The sequence below is a fragment of the Argentina anserina genome, chromosome 6, assembly GCF_933775445.1.
Source record: "Argentina anserina chromosome 6, drPotAnse1.1, whole genome shotgun sequence".
Taxonomy (NCBI): domain Eukaryota; kingdom Viridiplantae; phylum Streptophyta; class Magnoliopsida; order Rosales; family Rosaceae; genus Argentina; species Argentina anserina.
In genome coordinates this window covers 29,219,202-29,232,615 of record NC_065877.1, presented here as the reverse complement: position 1 = coordinate 29,232,615, position 13,414 = coordinate 29,219,202, and the positions used below count along the sequence as shown (strand labels likewise).

The 13,414-nt window shown below is 37.5% G+C and overlaps 2 protein-coding genes across 11 annotated transcripts; both read left to right on the top strand.

Annotated features, from left to right (window-relative positions):
* The first annotated feature begins 104 nt into the window (after positions 1–104).
* On the top strand, positions 105–2,871 carry LOC126801239 (uncharacterized). 10 transcript variants are annotated; one of them, XR_007672771.1, is made up of 7 exons: positions 111–170; positions 322–386; positions 500–602; positions 1,013–1,089; positions 1,765–1,877; positions 2,479–2,523; positions 2,694–2,871. XR_007672771.1 is itself a non-coding variant. In XM_050528728.1 (4 exons), the coding sequence occupies exons 1-4, from the start codon at positions 989–991 to the stop codon at positions 2,814–2,816; spliced, it is 351 nt and encodes a 116-aa protein (XP_050384685.1). In that variant the 5' UTR covers positions 630–988; the 3' UTR covers positions 2,817–2,871. The 10 variants fall into 10 exon arrangements, 2 of the variants coding, with proteins under 2 accessions (XP_050384685.1, XP_050384686.1); XR_007672772.1 differs by having other exon boundaries at positions 479–602; XR_007672774.1 differs by adding an exon at positions 2,039–2,081 and having other exon boundaries at positions 322–602.
* A 2,512-nt stretch (positions 2,872–5,383) lies between these two features.
* LOC126801238 (serine carboxypeptidase 1-like) lies at positions 5,384–11,424 on the top strand. The gene is made up of 7 exons (XM_050528727.1): positions 5,384–5,749; positions 9,684–9,791; positions 9,940–10,214; positions 10,325–10,576; positions 10,687–10,793; positions 10,902–10,988; positions 11,131–11,424. The coding sequence occupies exons 1-7, from the start codon at positions 5,386–5,388 to the stop codon at positions 11,381–11,383; spliced, it is 1,446 nt and encodes a 481-aa protein (XP_050384684.1). The 5' UTR covers positions 5,384–5,385; the 3' UTR covers positions 11,384–11,424.
* The last annotated feature ends 1,990 nt before the right edge of the window (positions 11,425–13,414 follow it).

Sequence of the window (13,414 nt, the reverse complement as noted above, 5' to 3'; positions counted from 1 at the left end):
TTTCTCAAATTTGTGCATTGTTTTTCCCTAATTGGTGTCAGTGAGATTGGATTATAATGATCACATTTAGACTTCATGAGAATTTGATTCGGATTTTTATTTTGGATATACGAATGCTTTTCTTGGATATGGGCCAGATAATTCCCATTTCGCCATTGAACTCACTTACAGTAAGCAATCTTTAACCATTTCCACTAACTTTACTGGAATTCTGAATTCTGGGGCATTAGAACTTAAGAAGATCTGCTTGTGAATTTCTTTGACAAGCACTTGTCCTGATACAGTGTTTTTACGTCGATTTTCAATTTTTAAAACTTTCAGATTATGGGGTGGACAAGTATGATATTGGAACTGCAATTGGCCATTTTGGCATTTTTGTTGAGGATGTGAGCCATATCCGATTCTTATATAGAGTCTTGTTGTTACTGTCTTTGCATTGTTTTGGATTCTTCTTAGTGAATGACCTTCTAGGACATAGTATATATGTTTGTGTTGTTAGGTTGCTAAGACTGTGGAACTTGTAAAAGCTAAGGGTGGAAAGGTAACCCGAGAACCAAGCCAGAGAGCTACTATTGGAAATTCACTGATTTGCTGGTTCACTGGTGAGTCTTCATGTTCTAACTGCAATGTTCTAATTGTTGGTATATAAGATCAATTTGTTGGTATATTTGTTGGTATATGCATGCAGTGCTGTGTTGTGGATATATTTGTTGCTCTGTACATATATGGCGTGTTTGTGCTCTGTTGTTGGTATATTTGTTACTAGTAAGTTCTTCTCACCATTGTCCAATTGGTCAAGATATTGGTACATATAAATATTCTATAAAGAAAATTAATGGTGGCGTTCCTAATTTCCTACAATTATCTCTTCCATTTGTGTTTTCAGTCTTACTTTCTTTGTTGGTTATTCTTCCTCATATATATCTGAGAAACCTTACCACCTTAGGGTAATAGATTACACATGGACTACTTGGTTTGAACATGATTGATGTTGTATATATTTTGTTGGAAGATGAATGACGTGCAGGACTTGACTCTTATCAGAGACTCATTGATTCACATCTTCATCTTTTGGCTGCTCTTTAAGAGGTAACCTAGCTCAGTTTTCTATTCTCTAGTGTAGATTGATTTTTTAGCTAAGCTAAATTGATTGGAATTTTGAGGTTTTAGCTAGGTTGCCGATAAATATATACTTTCTTAGCCAAGAACTCAGTTTAGTTTGCTAAAATATATAGATTTGTAGCTTCAGATATGGCTTGCATGAACCTCCATGAACCTATATGTGTTTTTGAATTCTAGCTTTCCTCATGTCTTATTTGAACTCTTGTTCATGGTATATGCATTATACTCAAGTTTTCGAAATTTTATTGGATGAATCTAGTTGAGTAACTATTGTGATTTGTAATAGAGAAAGTTGTTAGATTTTCTGCTTTTTTTTATATTCTAGTTACTAAGCCTTTTTGAAGCCCTGCTGTGTAAGAACTAAGAAGTTACTTGTATTGCTGATTTGACCCCTATCAGCTATGTCCCCTCTGGTTAGAGATTTAAGTTAAACTTTATTAATGCTAAAGCTTGGCTCTCTGCATTCACATGATGAATACTAGATTTCTTTGATGAGTAATAGCTACCCATTGCGGAAAGTTGAATTTTGTGGACATGAATAAGATAAACATGCACACACAACCACACATTTGTGTATTACAATGTCTTGAGGAATTTTAATGGATCGTTTTATGTCCCTGATTTCTCTTTTTTGGTAAAAAGTTGGCAAGCAATATGGTGGAAGGGTTTAGAGAGTTCAGTGCAATCTTTGAGGGAGATGGTGTTCACCAACGATGTGCAGAATGGTCTCCTAGCACCCTCTATATTTGCAGTAGGTCTCTCTCTCTCTCTCTCTCTCTCTCTCTCTCTTTATGGCTTTCATCTATTCTGTTTGGGTGAAATTCATGGGGGCAAGTAAAGAAAGCACAATATGTAAATGATGGGTTAAACTTTTGTTTCTACTCTAATATTTTGTTTTCCTCATCTTTCTTGTTAGGTTTGAAATAGACGCCAAGCTGTCTCACGTAGATATATTGCTGGTAATAAGTTGATAGACTAATTAATAATAGATATGACATAAAAAAAGGACTAATAATAGAAATGAGAGGAGTGTATTTGTGTTGATTTCTTATTGCAATTGAAGTCAAGTTCCTGATTGTTTTATGCTTTACTTGGAAAACTAATATTTGGTCATCTCAGCTTGGTATTTCAACTTGTATATATGGATTATATGAGATGGAAAGGCATGATACATGAATGTTTATCTACATGCCTTACTTGTCTCATTATTGCCAGGCTATGACTTTTGCCTCTGATTGTTTTCAAAGAAGTTACTTGACATACTTAGATTGTAATATAATTAATTTAGTATGGGTGTGCTAGTACATAATTATTTTGCTTAAAATTAACTGTACTCGTTACTGTTTTTTCTTGTAGACATGAAAAATTACATGATTGAAGATGTAGATGAAGATACTGAAGGTACAAATTACATCTCTTCATCTCTTATCAATTAGAGTCGAGTTATGCTACATTGTCTAGATCATGGTTAAAGGTCATGATTCAAATTACTCTCGAACTGTAATGTGGATTCAAATGCTCAGTAACATTGAATAACCATTGTGTTTGACACTGCAATGTGACTCACATAGTGCCTTGTGCTATTTGTGCGGATGCTTGAAGTCTGCTCCTCCCATGTGGTGTCCTCCCATGCTTGCGCCCGTGTACAACTGCTGCTTGTAGTACTTTATGGCACTTTTGTGTTGCAAGGATAATATATATCATGGAATGTAAACTATTAGAAAGAAGCAATATAAACCTTTTGATATTTATTGGCTTTTTTATACTAAGATAACACAAATGAGTGCTATAATTGCTAAAACAACAATAGAAGAGCAAAACATAATAGCATATAACGTTTGAAGAGTGCAACAACACATGAAAACAAATAAGTTGTTAAATGATGTACTAACACTCAGCCGACATATATGGAAAAAAAAGTGTTATATGGGAGGGTTATATGTCACTTTATCAAATCTCATGACTAATATGTTTTTTCAAAAGAATTACAACGACTTTTATGTCACTAGAAGACCTAATTAAACAGCCAAAAGAGGGTTTCAAGCAACTTATGCTCTTATGTCGCTTCATATTGAAAATTCAAATATGTCGCCTAGTAGCATGTTGTTGTTATAGCTATCAGGTGACATATAATATATGTCGCTGGAAAGTATATCTGGCGACATAAGACTTTTTTTCTTATATGTCGGCTGATACAGATATTTTATATGTCGCCTGATAACTATAATGGCGACAGACTACTAGCCAACATATTTGAATTTTCTCCAGTGACACAACACATATGTCGCCTGAAGGCATAATTGACTAAGTGAAAGAAACATAAAAAAGGACATCAACAACTCCTTAAATTTTTATATACAACATATGTATAATGTGATAGAAATGAAATATGCATGAATTGTAACATCAATCAATTAACAAGATTTGTTAAGCCAACATATCACAAGTAACCAGTTACAGCTGATAATTGGCAATCGAATAGCTAGCATGATAGGATTCATGGATTATTGAAAGTTAAAATGCTGAAACTGTTGATGAAACGCAGAAACGAGTTATAGGACTACATTGTGATTCAATTCAATTAAGGAGAACAGTACAAGTCTATATAAGGCAAAAGGGATAACAAGCAAATACATATACTACCCTTATATGACTAACATAGCATAGGTTGAAATAGTTCGAATACATTGGTGATGACTGACGACTAGCTAGGGGCAATCGATCACGTCTAGGGAGAGCTTGAACCGAGTCCTTGACTCTACCATCATATAATCGGTCATCAAGTTTTAACAGTTGAAATGTGTAAAAAATTAGATGGGTTATACCGTCAAACAAATACACGTACGTACAACGAATATATATATATATATATATATATGAGAATTTTCAGGTGCGGACGTCCGTACCTTACGTAAGGTACGGATTTGCCGATTCCGGCGACGGCAGGCTGCAACGGCGGGGCAGACCACGATAGCCGCACTCCCCACCTCTCGGCGGTCCCGTCTGTGCCGGTCGGAGCTCCATCGGCGATCTACGAATGCCGGAATCGCGAAATCGCCGGAATCTGCCCAGAAACTTGATTTTTGCAGATTTCGGTCGTCGTGGGTCACCGATTGAGCTCTGGCCGGCACAGATGGGATCGCCGGGAGGTGGGCAGGGCAGCTGTGCTGGTCCGCGCGCCGTTGCGGCCTGCCGCCGCAGGAATCGGCGAATCCACACGCGAACGTCCGCACATGAAGCGGTCTGTATATATATATATATACGGGGCTTTTCAGGTAAGGAGGTCCTTATCTTAGCTTAAGGTACGGATTTTTATTTTTGACCAACTTTTCGATCGAGTTTTCACATCTCCACCGTTAAATATCTAGGTAATAACGTATAGATCATCTCCACAAAATTGCAGCCGATTCCATAACCGTTAAGGTACTCATAACTTTGATTTTCTACTCAAAATATGAACGGTTCAGGTTCGGCAAATTCAATACGTCCATTGGTTTTGATTCGTTCGATACCTTAACGGTCATGACATCGGCTGAAATTTTGTGGAGATGATATATACGTTATAACCTAGATATTAGACGGTGGAGATGTGAAAACTCGATCGAAAAATTGGTTAAAAATGAAAATCCGTACCTTAAGTTAAGATAAGAACCTCCTTATGTAAAAAGCCTTATATATATATATATATATATATAGTTTCTACAGTATTATGCTCGCTCAAAACAAAAGAACAAGCTCCAATAGGAAGTCAAACGATGTTGGCCGATCGAGTAAGATACTATAGCTCGACCCATATACTTGAGTTTCTTAGCTAATTCCAGTGTATAGGTTTTAATATACATACAGTACATAGACGTCGGGATCTTCTTATTTCTGCGAGAATATCAACGAGCTCCTCTCCAAAGATAAAGGCTGGAGATAATTTTTCAATTCTAGCTAGGCTAGCTCTTGTGCATGTCTAATCAGGACATCAGGTCAACGAATAAAAAACAATTCGATGTCGATCTTGATCTAGACAGTGATGCGATGACAAACACCAGATGCTGTAATTAAGATGCATGTTACTTTGTATATATCCATAATTGCTCATATGTTGTCATTGTTGTGAGACATGTTCGTTAAACACAACAAAGAAGCCTAAGTACTGTCGTAAACCAATGAACATTTGTTCAGCACTGGCCGGTTCTCAGTTCTCTATCAAAAGCGTCATTGATATATAGCCTAGCTATCAAAGTTTATATCTTGTAAGAAGCAAGCATGAACATGAAGCTTTTGTTCCTCTCATGTTTGCTGCTTCTCTGGGTATCATGCAACAGCGCTAACCAAGTTAGCAACCTCAAAACGTTGATCAAGTCTAAAAAACATCAAAAGCCTCTTCAGTCTCAGTTGCAGAATGGCTTAGATCAGGTCGGAAATAACTCCGGTTCTCCTGTGAGCCATGATTTTGGATCAAAGGAAGCTGATAAGATCGACGCTCTGCCGGGACAACCAACCGAAGGAGTGAATTTTGATCAGTATGCAGGATATGTTACGGTTGACGCTACTGCTGGGAGAGCATTGTTCTACTATTTTGTAGAGTCGCCTCAGGACTCTTCAACCAAACCTCTGGTGCTATGGTTGAATGGAGGTAAATATTTCATGGAAGTTGTAAATATCTAGATTGATGTGACGACCCCAAAATTTAAAGTTTAAAAATTCAAAATTTCAAAGTTGTTAAACACCAAACAATTTCAACGAATCGAAATCATTTAAAATGCCACAGTGGATCATCTCTGAGTTTAAAATACAACTCAGTTAAACCGATTATTACAACCCAAATTATAATTCAATATTATAACAAATGGAATTACGTAATCCTCACAACAAACTCACAAGATAGTCACAAAAAAAATCCTCACACAAGCTAGAGATAAATAATTTCAAGTCCTCTGAGCGGTCCGTCAATTCCCGCTAATCCACACCTGCGGAGTTATCCACTACACCATCGAATTGGTGCACCGGGATTATAAACACAAACCCGGTAAGCTTTACAGCTCGTATGAGTAAAATGAAAATATAACTCGCATATTAATATATATACGAAAATCCACAAATCAAACAAATATAAATGCACTCATGAGTTAATGGACGGCCCATCTGGTTGTCCCAAAGAAATATGAAAAGAAGCGCTCATGAGAAATTAAGTAACCCTTCTGGTTACCCAAATTCATTTATAATACGGGTACCAAGAACGCTGGTACACATCTGTTACCCCTCTCGTAATACACCGCCGATATTGGATAGCCACCCGCTACCCAACATCCAAAACAATCTGAGTACCCATGAGCAGATAACCACCCGTTACCTCACATGCAGTACTACGGTGATATTGGGTAACCACCCGCTACCCAACATCCAAAACAATCTGAGTACTCATGAGCAGATAACCACCCGTTACCTCCCATGTAGTACTATGGCGGACATACTAGAGCTCTAACTGTATCGTAACTTTCGCCCGGCCAAAGGCTAGGTTTCGACTTGCCAAACACGTACAATAATCTCACATCATATTGTACCAAACATCAGGTCCGAAGACAATTCACATTTTAACAATCTCAATGTTAAAAATCACGTACAATAATCTCACATCATATTGTACAAATCAAAATCACAATAAAATCATAACAGTATATTATATAACAAACTATATATATATACGTATTTATTTACCATTTGTACGATATATATATAAATAATTCATTATATCTTATACATGTCATAATTTATAAACACGTCCGAAGACAAAACGTTTAACAATCTCAATATTAAACTCACATGCTTGTCATTGAAATGACCTATTTCAAATGAATTCATAACAGTATATAATATAGCAAAAAATATATATATGTACTTATTACCATTTATATAATATATATATATATATATATATAATCCACTATATTGTATACTTGTCGTATTTCAACATTTAAAACTCTTGCAAAATCTTGGAATCACCGCAAGGGTAGATTCGTAAATATGTGAGATTTTACTCACCTTATCAACTCGAGCGAAACTCCAAAATCCGCAGCTAATTCCTTTTCTTGATTTATTGATCACCTTGAAAAGACAAGAAAAGAATTTAGAAACGTTTCGTAAACCTTTAAATGCCGTAACAGCAATAATCGGTTACTGTTCAGCAATTTCCGGTTTTACAAAATTACTGTTCACGGTTACTATTCACTGTTACCATTCACGGTACTATTCACGGTACTGTTCATGTACTCACATTCCTAAATAATCCAAAATGTCACTACCATTCCCCAAATATTAACTTTCCATCTTAACTTAATTTGGGACATGATAGTTCTATGATACTTGATTCTATACTTTGATATCACAACATGATTTAATATAGCTTCAATCCATTTTTAAAAGACCAAAAACTCAAGCATGGCCCTGTTCCAAAATAAGTTCAACAAAATCTAAAGCGGTTGTTCACTGAACCAGTAACAATACAAGCACCAACATCAGCAATTTCTCCAACCAAAACATACATTACAATCCAGCATTTCTCACTTCTCATGACATACTTTGGTAATAACTAATTCGTTTTGCACCCATAAATTGCTATGGGCACCCACAATTACTTCAATCAAGAGAACACAATTTTCATCACTTCCCGGTACATAGCTTGCTTTCAGCTATATATGGAATTCCTTCAAGTTAAATCCACCCGTTCAAATGTCAAACACCAAGCTTGTAATCATGTGCCATTATATAATCATAACTTTAGTTCAAATCCATTTCAAGCAATTTAACGAGAACAACAACCAAACTGATCACTGATTTCGTAATCGTCCAAATATGGGGAAACTAAATTCATAGAACAACAATGTATTCCACTCTTGTGAACTGAACTAAAATACAGAATACCAACGAGTTTCCCATTCAAACCACCACAATTTGGAAGCAGTCCAAATTAACAATTCAGACCAAACAGTAAAGCTTTTACCTCTAATTCGGTTCCATAAGCTGAAAACCAAAGCAACAACTCCTCTTTTTCCTCTGTAGCTACCAACGCCAGAAATATAGGTTCTGAACTTCACCCAAATTGCAACAGCTGCTCAACTGGGCTCCCCGACCTCACCTAAGCCTCTCATTAGCTTCCACGACATCGGAAAAGACGAAGAATAACATAGAGACGACGAAGGGCACGGTGGAGCAATCACGCAGAAAAGAGGGATTCACAGAAATTGAGAATATCGTTACAATCTGATCAAAGACTGGAATTTAAGCATCCTCGATGGAGGAGTAAGAAAGTACCATATGCTAGTTGTAGCGTCGTCGGAGAATGAAGAACCGATCGGATTTGAACGATTTGGTTTCATCAAATCACCCACCGATCTACCCTATCTGTGACTGCATGTCGAATCCACAAACTGGGTTTGAAGAACTAGAAAGGGAGGGAGGTTTTGGTGGGGGCGCTCCGTCGAGAAACGGCCAGACGGTGGTGCAACGTGAGGAGAAGGCAGACAAGGAAGAGCTCTGCTCTCTGTGTCGGGGAAGAAAAGAAAGAGAGGAAAGAGAGAAGGAGGGAGGCGGCCGAAAGGAGAGAGAGAGAGAGTTTCCAATTATGGGAAACCCTAATCATAAATACTCTATTTATACTAGTTTCTAAATCGGAAACTAACTTCCGACGTTAATAACTTTTACGTACGTCGTCCGATTAGAACGCGTCACATACCCACGAACTCGTATCGACGATCTCTACAACTTTTGTGAAGGAAGTTTTCGCAACCGAGCAACGGAATAAAAGTCGATATATACGTTGCGGAAACGTAGCGTTTTTCTAATTAAACGTTCCGAGAACGTTTCCGTTTCTCGTTTCACAACGTCGCAACCGATCACATTCACTCTAATTAAATTTCACAGCTTTATAGAATTATCTCAACCAAAATATTGTTTGAAAAATTTAGGGTTATTACAATTGACAACATTCCTGCATCATGTCCTCAAGTGTTAGATTAGTTATTTTAATGCATGAATAGAGCACGTTAAAAAATCATTTGATATTTAATAAATCTAATGCCTATTTCGAATAGTTTTTAGCTAGCTAGTTTGAATCGATTTGTTTTTCATTAGAGGATTTTAGAGCTAGGTAAATATGACCAAAGTTTTCATAAACAACTACTGTTCATTATAGCACTATGTATAGGAAAAATCTATCATAGACACATCCGACCGCACAATCCCACAACCACCACTGCGTGCATAAACTGACAGTTCCTGCCAGCCGTTCAGCCCCTGTTGTATGGTATATAATGATGTACCCCAGACGAACCCCTGTGTATATGCATTCAATGAGAAAAAATTTGAACTGAATACGGGGTACTTATGACAAGAAAGTCTTCATGAATCGCCAATATGTGTGTATATGTGCGTGCGCATGTATTATACTGATGTGTATGTGTATCAAATATGAATTTATACTGTATTTTTTTTGTAATTTATTTTTGCTTATTTAGTTATTGTAAGTCATATTAAAAAGTTAACAGTGTTGTATTTGTTAATGTACGTTACAGGACCAGGATGCTCATCTCTTGGATATGGAGCCATGGAAGAACTGGGACCGTTCAGAGTCAATGGTGATGGAGTTTCACTATACAAGAATTATTATGCATGGAACAATGGTATGGTCCCTATGGTTTATAATCAGTTTAATCAATTTTGTACCAACAGAAGAGAATGCTTCCAAACGTATTCGATCGGCCTATTCGTTTTATATATGCTTCAATCTATCTTAACAAATTTGAAGCTCTGAATGTATGATCATTGCAGAGGCAAATGTCCTGTTCTTGGAGTCACCAGCAGGAGTTGGGTTCTCATACTCAAACACAACATCTGACTACCAAAACGTGGGCGATAACAAAACTGCCTCAGACTCATACAAGTTTCTTATAAACTGGCTAGAAAAATTTCCTGAATACAAAACCAGAGACTTCTACATCACCGGAGAGAGTTACGCCGGTCACTACGTACCTCAGCTTGCTTACACAATCGTATCTGAGAACAAAATCACCAATGAAACAAAAATTAACCTCAAAGGAATTGCAGTGAGTTGATTTCTCGAACGTGTTCGTGTAATTTAATTAATAATGGAAGTGCGAGCATGCATATATACGCACTACGAGATTTTGTTCACCTATGGCTTCTCTATATGCAGATTGGGAATGCCTGGATTGATGACAGTACCGGTGATCAGGGTAATTTTTATTACTTGTGGACACATGCTCTGAACTCTGACGAAACCAATGCAGGAATCATCAAATATTGCGATTTTGTTACGTATAATTACTCAGATGCATGTGAAAAGTTTAAGAATCAATCAGATCAGGAGGCTGGAGATATTGATCCTTACAACATCTACGCTCCACTTTGCGATTCAGAATCGAAACCTGCAGGCAAAACTGGTGCAGTAAGTAGTCTCCAACTAATTAACTGACCTGATTTATTCTAACAAATTAATGACGTTCAGATCGAAGTGTTTTCAGTTTAAGATTGATGGATGTTATATATGATCATCAGGTATATGAATTTGATCCATGCTCTGACATCTATGTGAACACCTACCTAAATCTTCCCGCAGTTCAAGCAGCTCTTCATGCTAGACCCACACAATGGTCAGCTTGCGGGTATACATTCACAAAAATCATAAAAACTTGATTCATGAGAAGAAATATGAGATAGAATGTTAATAACTTTGTTTAATTATCTAACTAATTAACTTAATTGGTGTGTAGTGCTGTTGGCTGGACGGACAGCCCAATGACCGTCCTCCCCATAATGCAAGAGCTCATAGCTAATGGAATCAGATTATGGGTATATAGGTCAGCATAAATAATCAATTAGTCATCTTTTTATTTATGATGTTCTCTTCGTTAATGCTTAAACTCGGGGTTACATATGGATACAGTATACTCATACATAGCGCTGTTTTGGCGTATGGATTGTGTTTGTTTTTGTGTGCAGTGGAGATGTTGATTCAGTAGTATCAGTGACAAGTACGAGATACGCCATAAACACGATGAAATTAAAGACTGAGACTCCATTTCGGGCATGGTACTCTAGCACAGATGAGGTTGGGGGATATGTGATTGAGTTCGAGGGGTTGGTATTTGCAACAGTAAGGGGAGCAGGCCATGAGGTTCCAAGCTACCAACCAGAGCGATCACTCACCTTGTTCTCAGCTTTCATTAATGGAACACCACTGCCTTCATCTTGATCGATCAGAATAACATTCTTCTTTCATCTTGCTGTAACACCCTAGTTTATATTTTCACTTTCTAAACTCACATGTGATGTTTGTCTATGTATGCCAAAAAATTCTACTTGAAAGGTATGTCTTTTTGTGCTTTGATTTCTTTTTTCTCTTGTTGAGTCTATTGTCATATGATTCATAGTAATCTCATGATAAAACCATCTTAACTACCACATACTAGCTTTACCTACAAAATAACTAATATGTAAGTGACGATCGAATTTACCTAAATGTAAGGTGCTATTTTCTTCAATTATAGATATGGTATAGTAAGTAACCTAACCTAGAGAACAAAGAAATCTTTCCAATTTTTATTATTATTATTCAGGTATCATATAAAGAAAAGAGTCTAATGATCAGGTGCCTTACTGAATAATCATTGTATAAAAACTTTCAAGCTAATGTGCATAGTTAACTCGGAATGATAGAATATATATACCTAAGAAATAGGTTCATATGAAAAATAATCATAAAATATAGGTAAAGTAAGAGTATAAATTAAATCATCTTTTGATTAGGCAAATAAGATGAAACTTACCTTTAAAATATAAAGTTTAGATTATCGAAAAATAAAATATTTTAATTAGGAAAATTTCATCATTTTGACAATCATGAAAAAATTGATGAAAATTACAATTAAAAATGGATCAATAAGAAAATCTACAATTAAGGTATGAATGATGACGTTAATTTTGCTAGTTGACTTATGTTCAGTACATATAAATTGTGGCAATTTGTGTGTTTTTCTTAAAACAAAACTTAATAGTTTAGCCTAATTGCCAAAAATTTTGAAGTGGGTTTAGTTTAAAATAGGGTTTCAAAATTGAGTATATAATGAAATACCCTTTGTTTCATTCATTTTATCCTATTGAAATTTAAGTCAAGGTTTATTTCCCATTGGTGTAATATATTTGTAATGACCCGATTTTTCGGAATCAATTATATGAGTTCTTAGGAATAAATAAATTTTGTAAAATTCATAAACCGCATTTGTTTCGCTTCGCGACGTGTCGAAATCGAAAACGGAACCGTATTCGGAAAACTAAATTGGAAAAACGTTACGTTTCCGCGACGCGAGAATCGACTTTTACTCCGTCGCTCGTTTCCGAAAACTTCCTTCACGAGAGTTGTAGAGCTCGTCGATACGAGTTCGTCGACACGTCACGCGTTCTAATCGGACGTCGTACGTGGAAGTTATTAACGGCGTAAGTTAGTTTCCGATTTTAGAAGTGGGTATAAAACGAGAATTTTAGAGATTAGGGTCTCCATTTTATCAGAAACCCCTCTCACCCGCCTCCCTCTTCGCTCTCTTCTCTCTCTCTCTCTCTTCCCGATCTCTCCCTCCCTCAAAAAAGTTTCCGGTGATCTCGCCGACCAGACCACCGTGGGCGTCACCGCCTCGCCCAAAAGCTTCGCAAGGCCCTCCGCATCCGACCCCGAGCTCGACACACCTCCCCTCGCTACTGTGAGCACTCGCACGATAACCCGAGGCGATCAGAGCCAAATCGCTTCGCCGTCCCACCCTCTGCTCAAGCTCGAATCGCCGCCTTGTTCGAGCTCCTCCGGCCGTTCTAGGGCTTCGCATAGGTATGTAAACGCATTTAGATTATTATATTGTGTGATTGCGTGTGGTGTAGTGGATTTGTGGAGGAATCGTAGGAGGAGGAGGATAGTGAGTACCGCCGCCTTAGGCGGCGCGTGAAAGAGCGTGAGGAGGATAGGAGGCGGTCTTGGGCCGTGGAGGGGAAGAGGGGAAGGAAATGAGGAGTTTTGGGCGGCGGTGGGCAAGCCACGCGCGCCGGTTCGAGCGACGCGTGAGCTCCATCCGCTGCCACTGTGGAGAGGCACGGTCGCCGGAGGTGGCGCATGAACCCCACGCGCCGCCACGTGCGGCGGCGCGTGAACAATGATTTTCAAAACAGTAAATTTTGTAAAATTATTTTACGTACGGTGAATATAAAAAGTAATTTACGAACGGTGAATATAAAAGTAATT

Coding starts and splice junctions, on each gene's coding strand:
- LOC126801239 (XM_050528728.1), top strand. CDS start 989: ATGTTGTATATATTTTGTTGGAAGATGAATGACGTGCAGGACTTGACT. Junction 1,878..2,478: donor ACCCTCTATATTTGCAGTAG/GTCTCTCTCTCT, acceptor TTTTTCTTGTAG/ACATGAAAAATTACATGATT. Junction 2,524..2,724: donor TGTAGATGAAGATACTGAAG/GTACAAATTACA, acceptor GGATGCTTGAAG/TCTGCTCCTCCCATGTGGTG.
- LOC126801238 (XM_050528727.1), top strand. CDS start 5,386: ATGAAGCTTTTGTTCCTCTCATGTTTGCTGCTTCTCTGGGTATCATGC. Junction 10,577..10,686: donor CTGCAGGCAAAACTGGTGCA/GTAAGTAGTCTC, acceptor TATGATCATCAG/GTATATGAATTTGATCCATG. Junction 10,794..10,901: donor ACACAATGGTCAGCTTGCGG/GTATACATTCAC, acceptor ATTGGTGTGTAG/TGCTGTTGGCTGGACGGACA.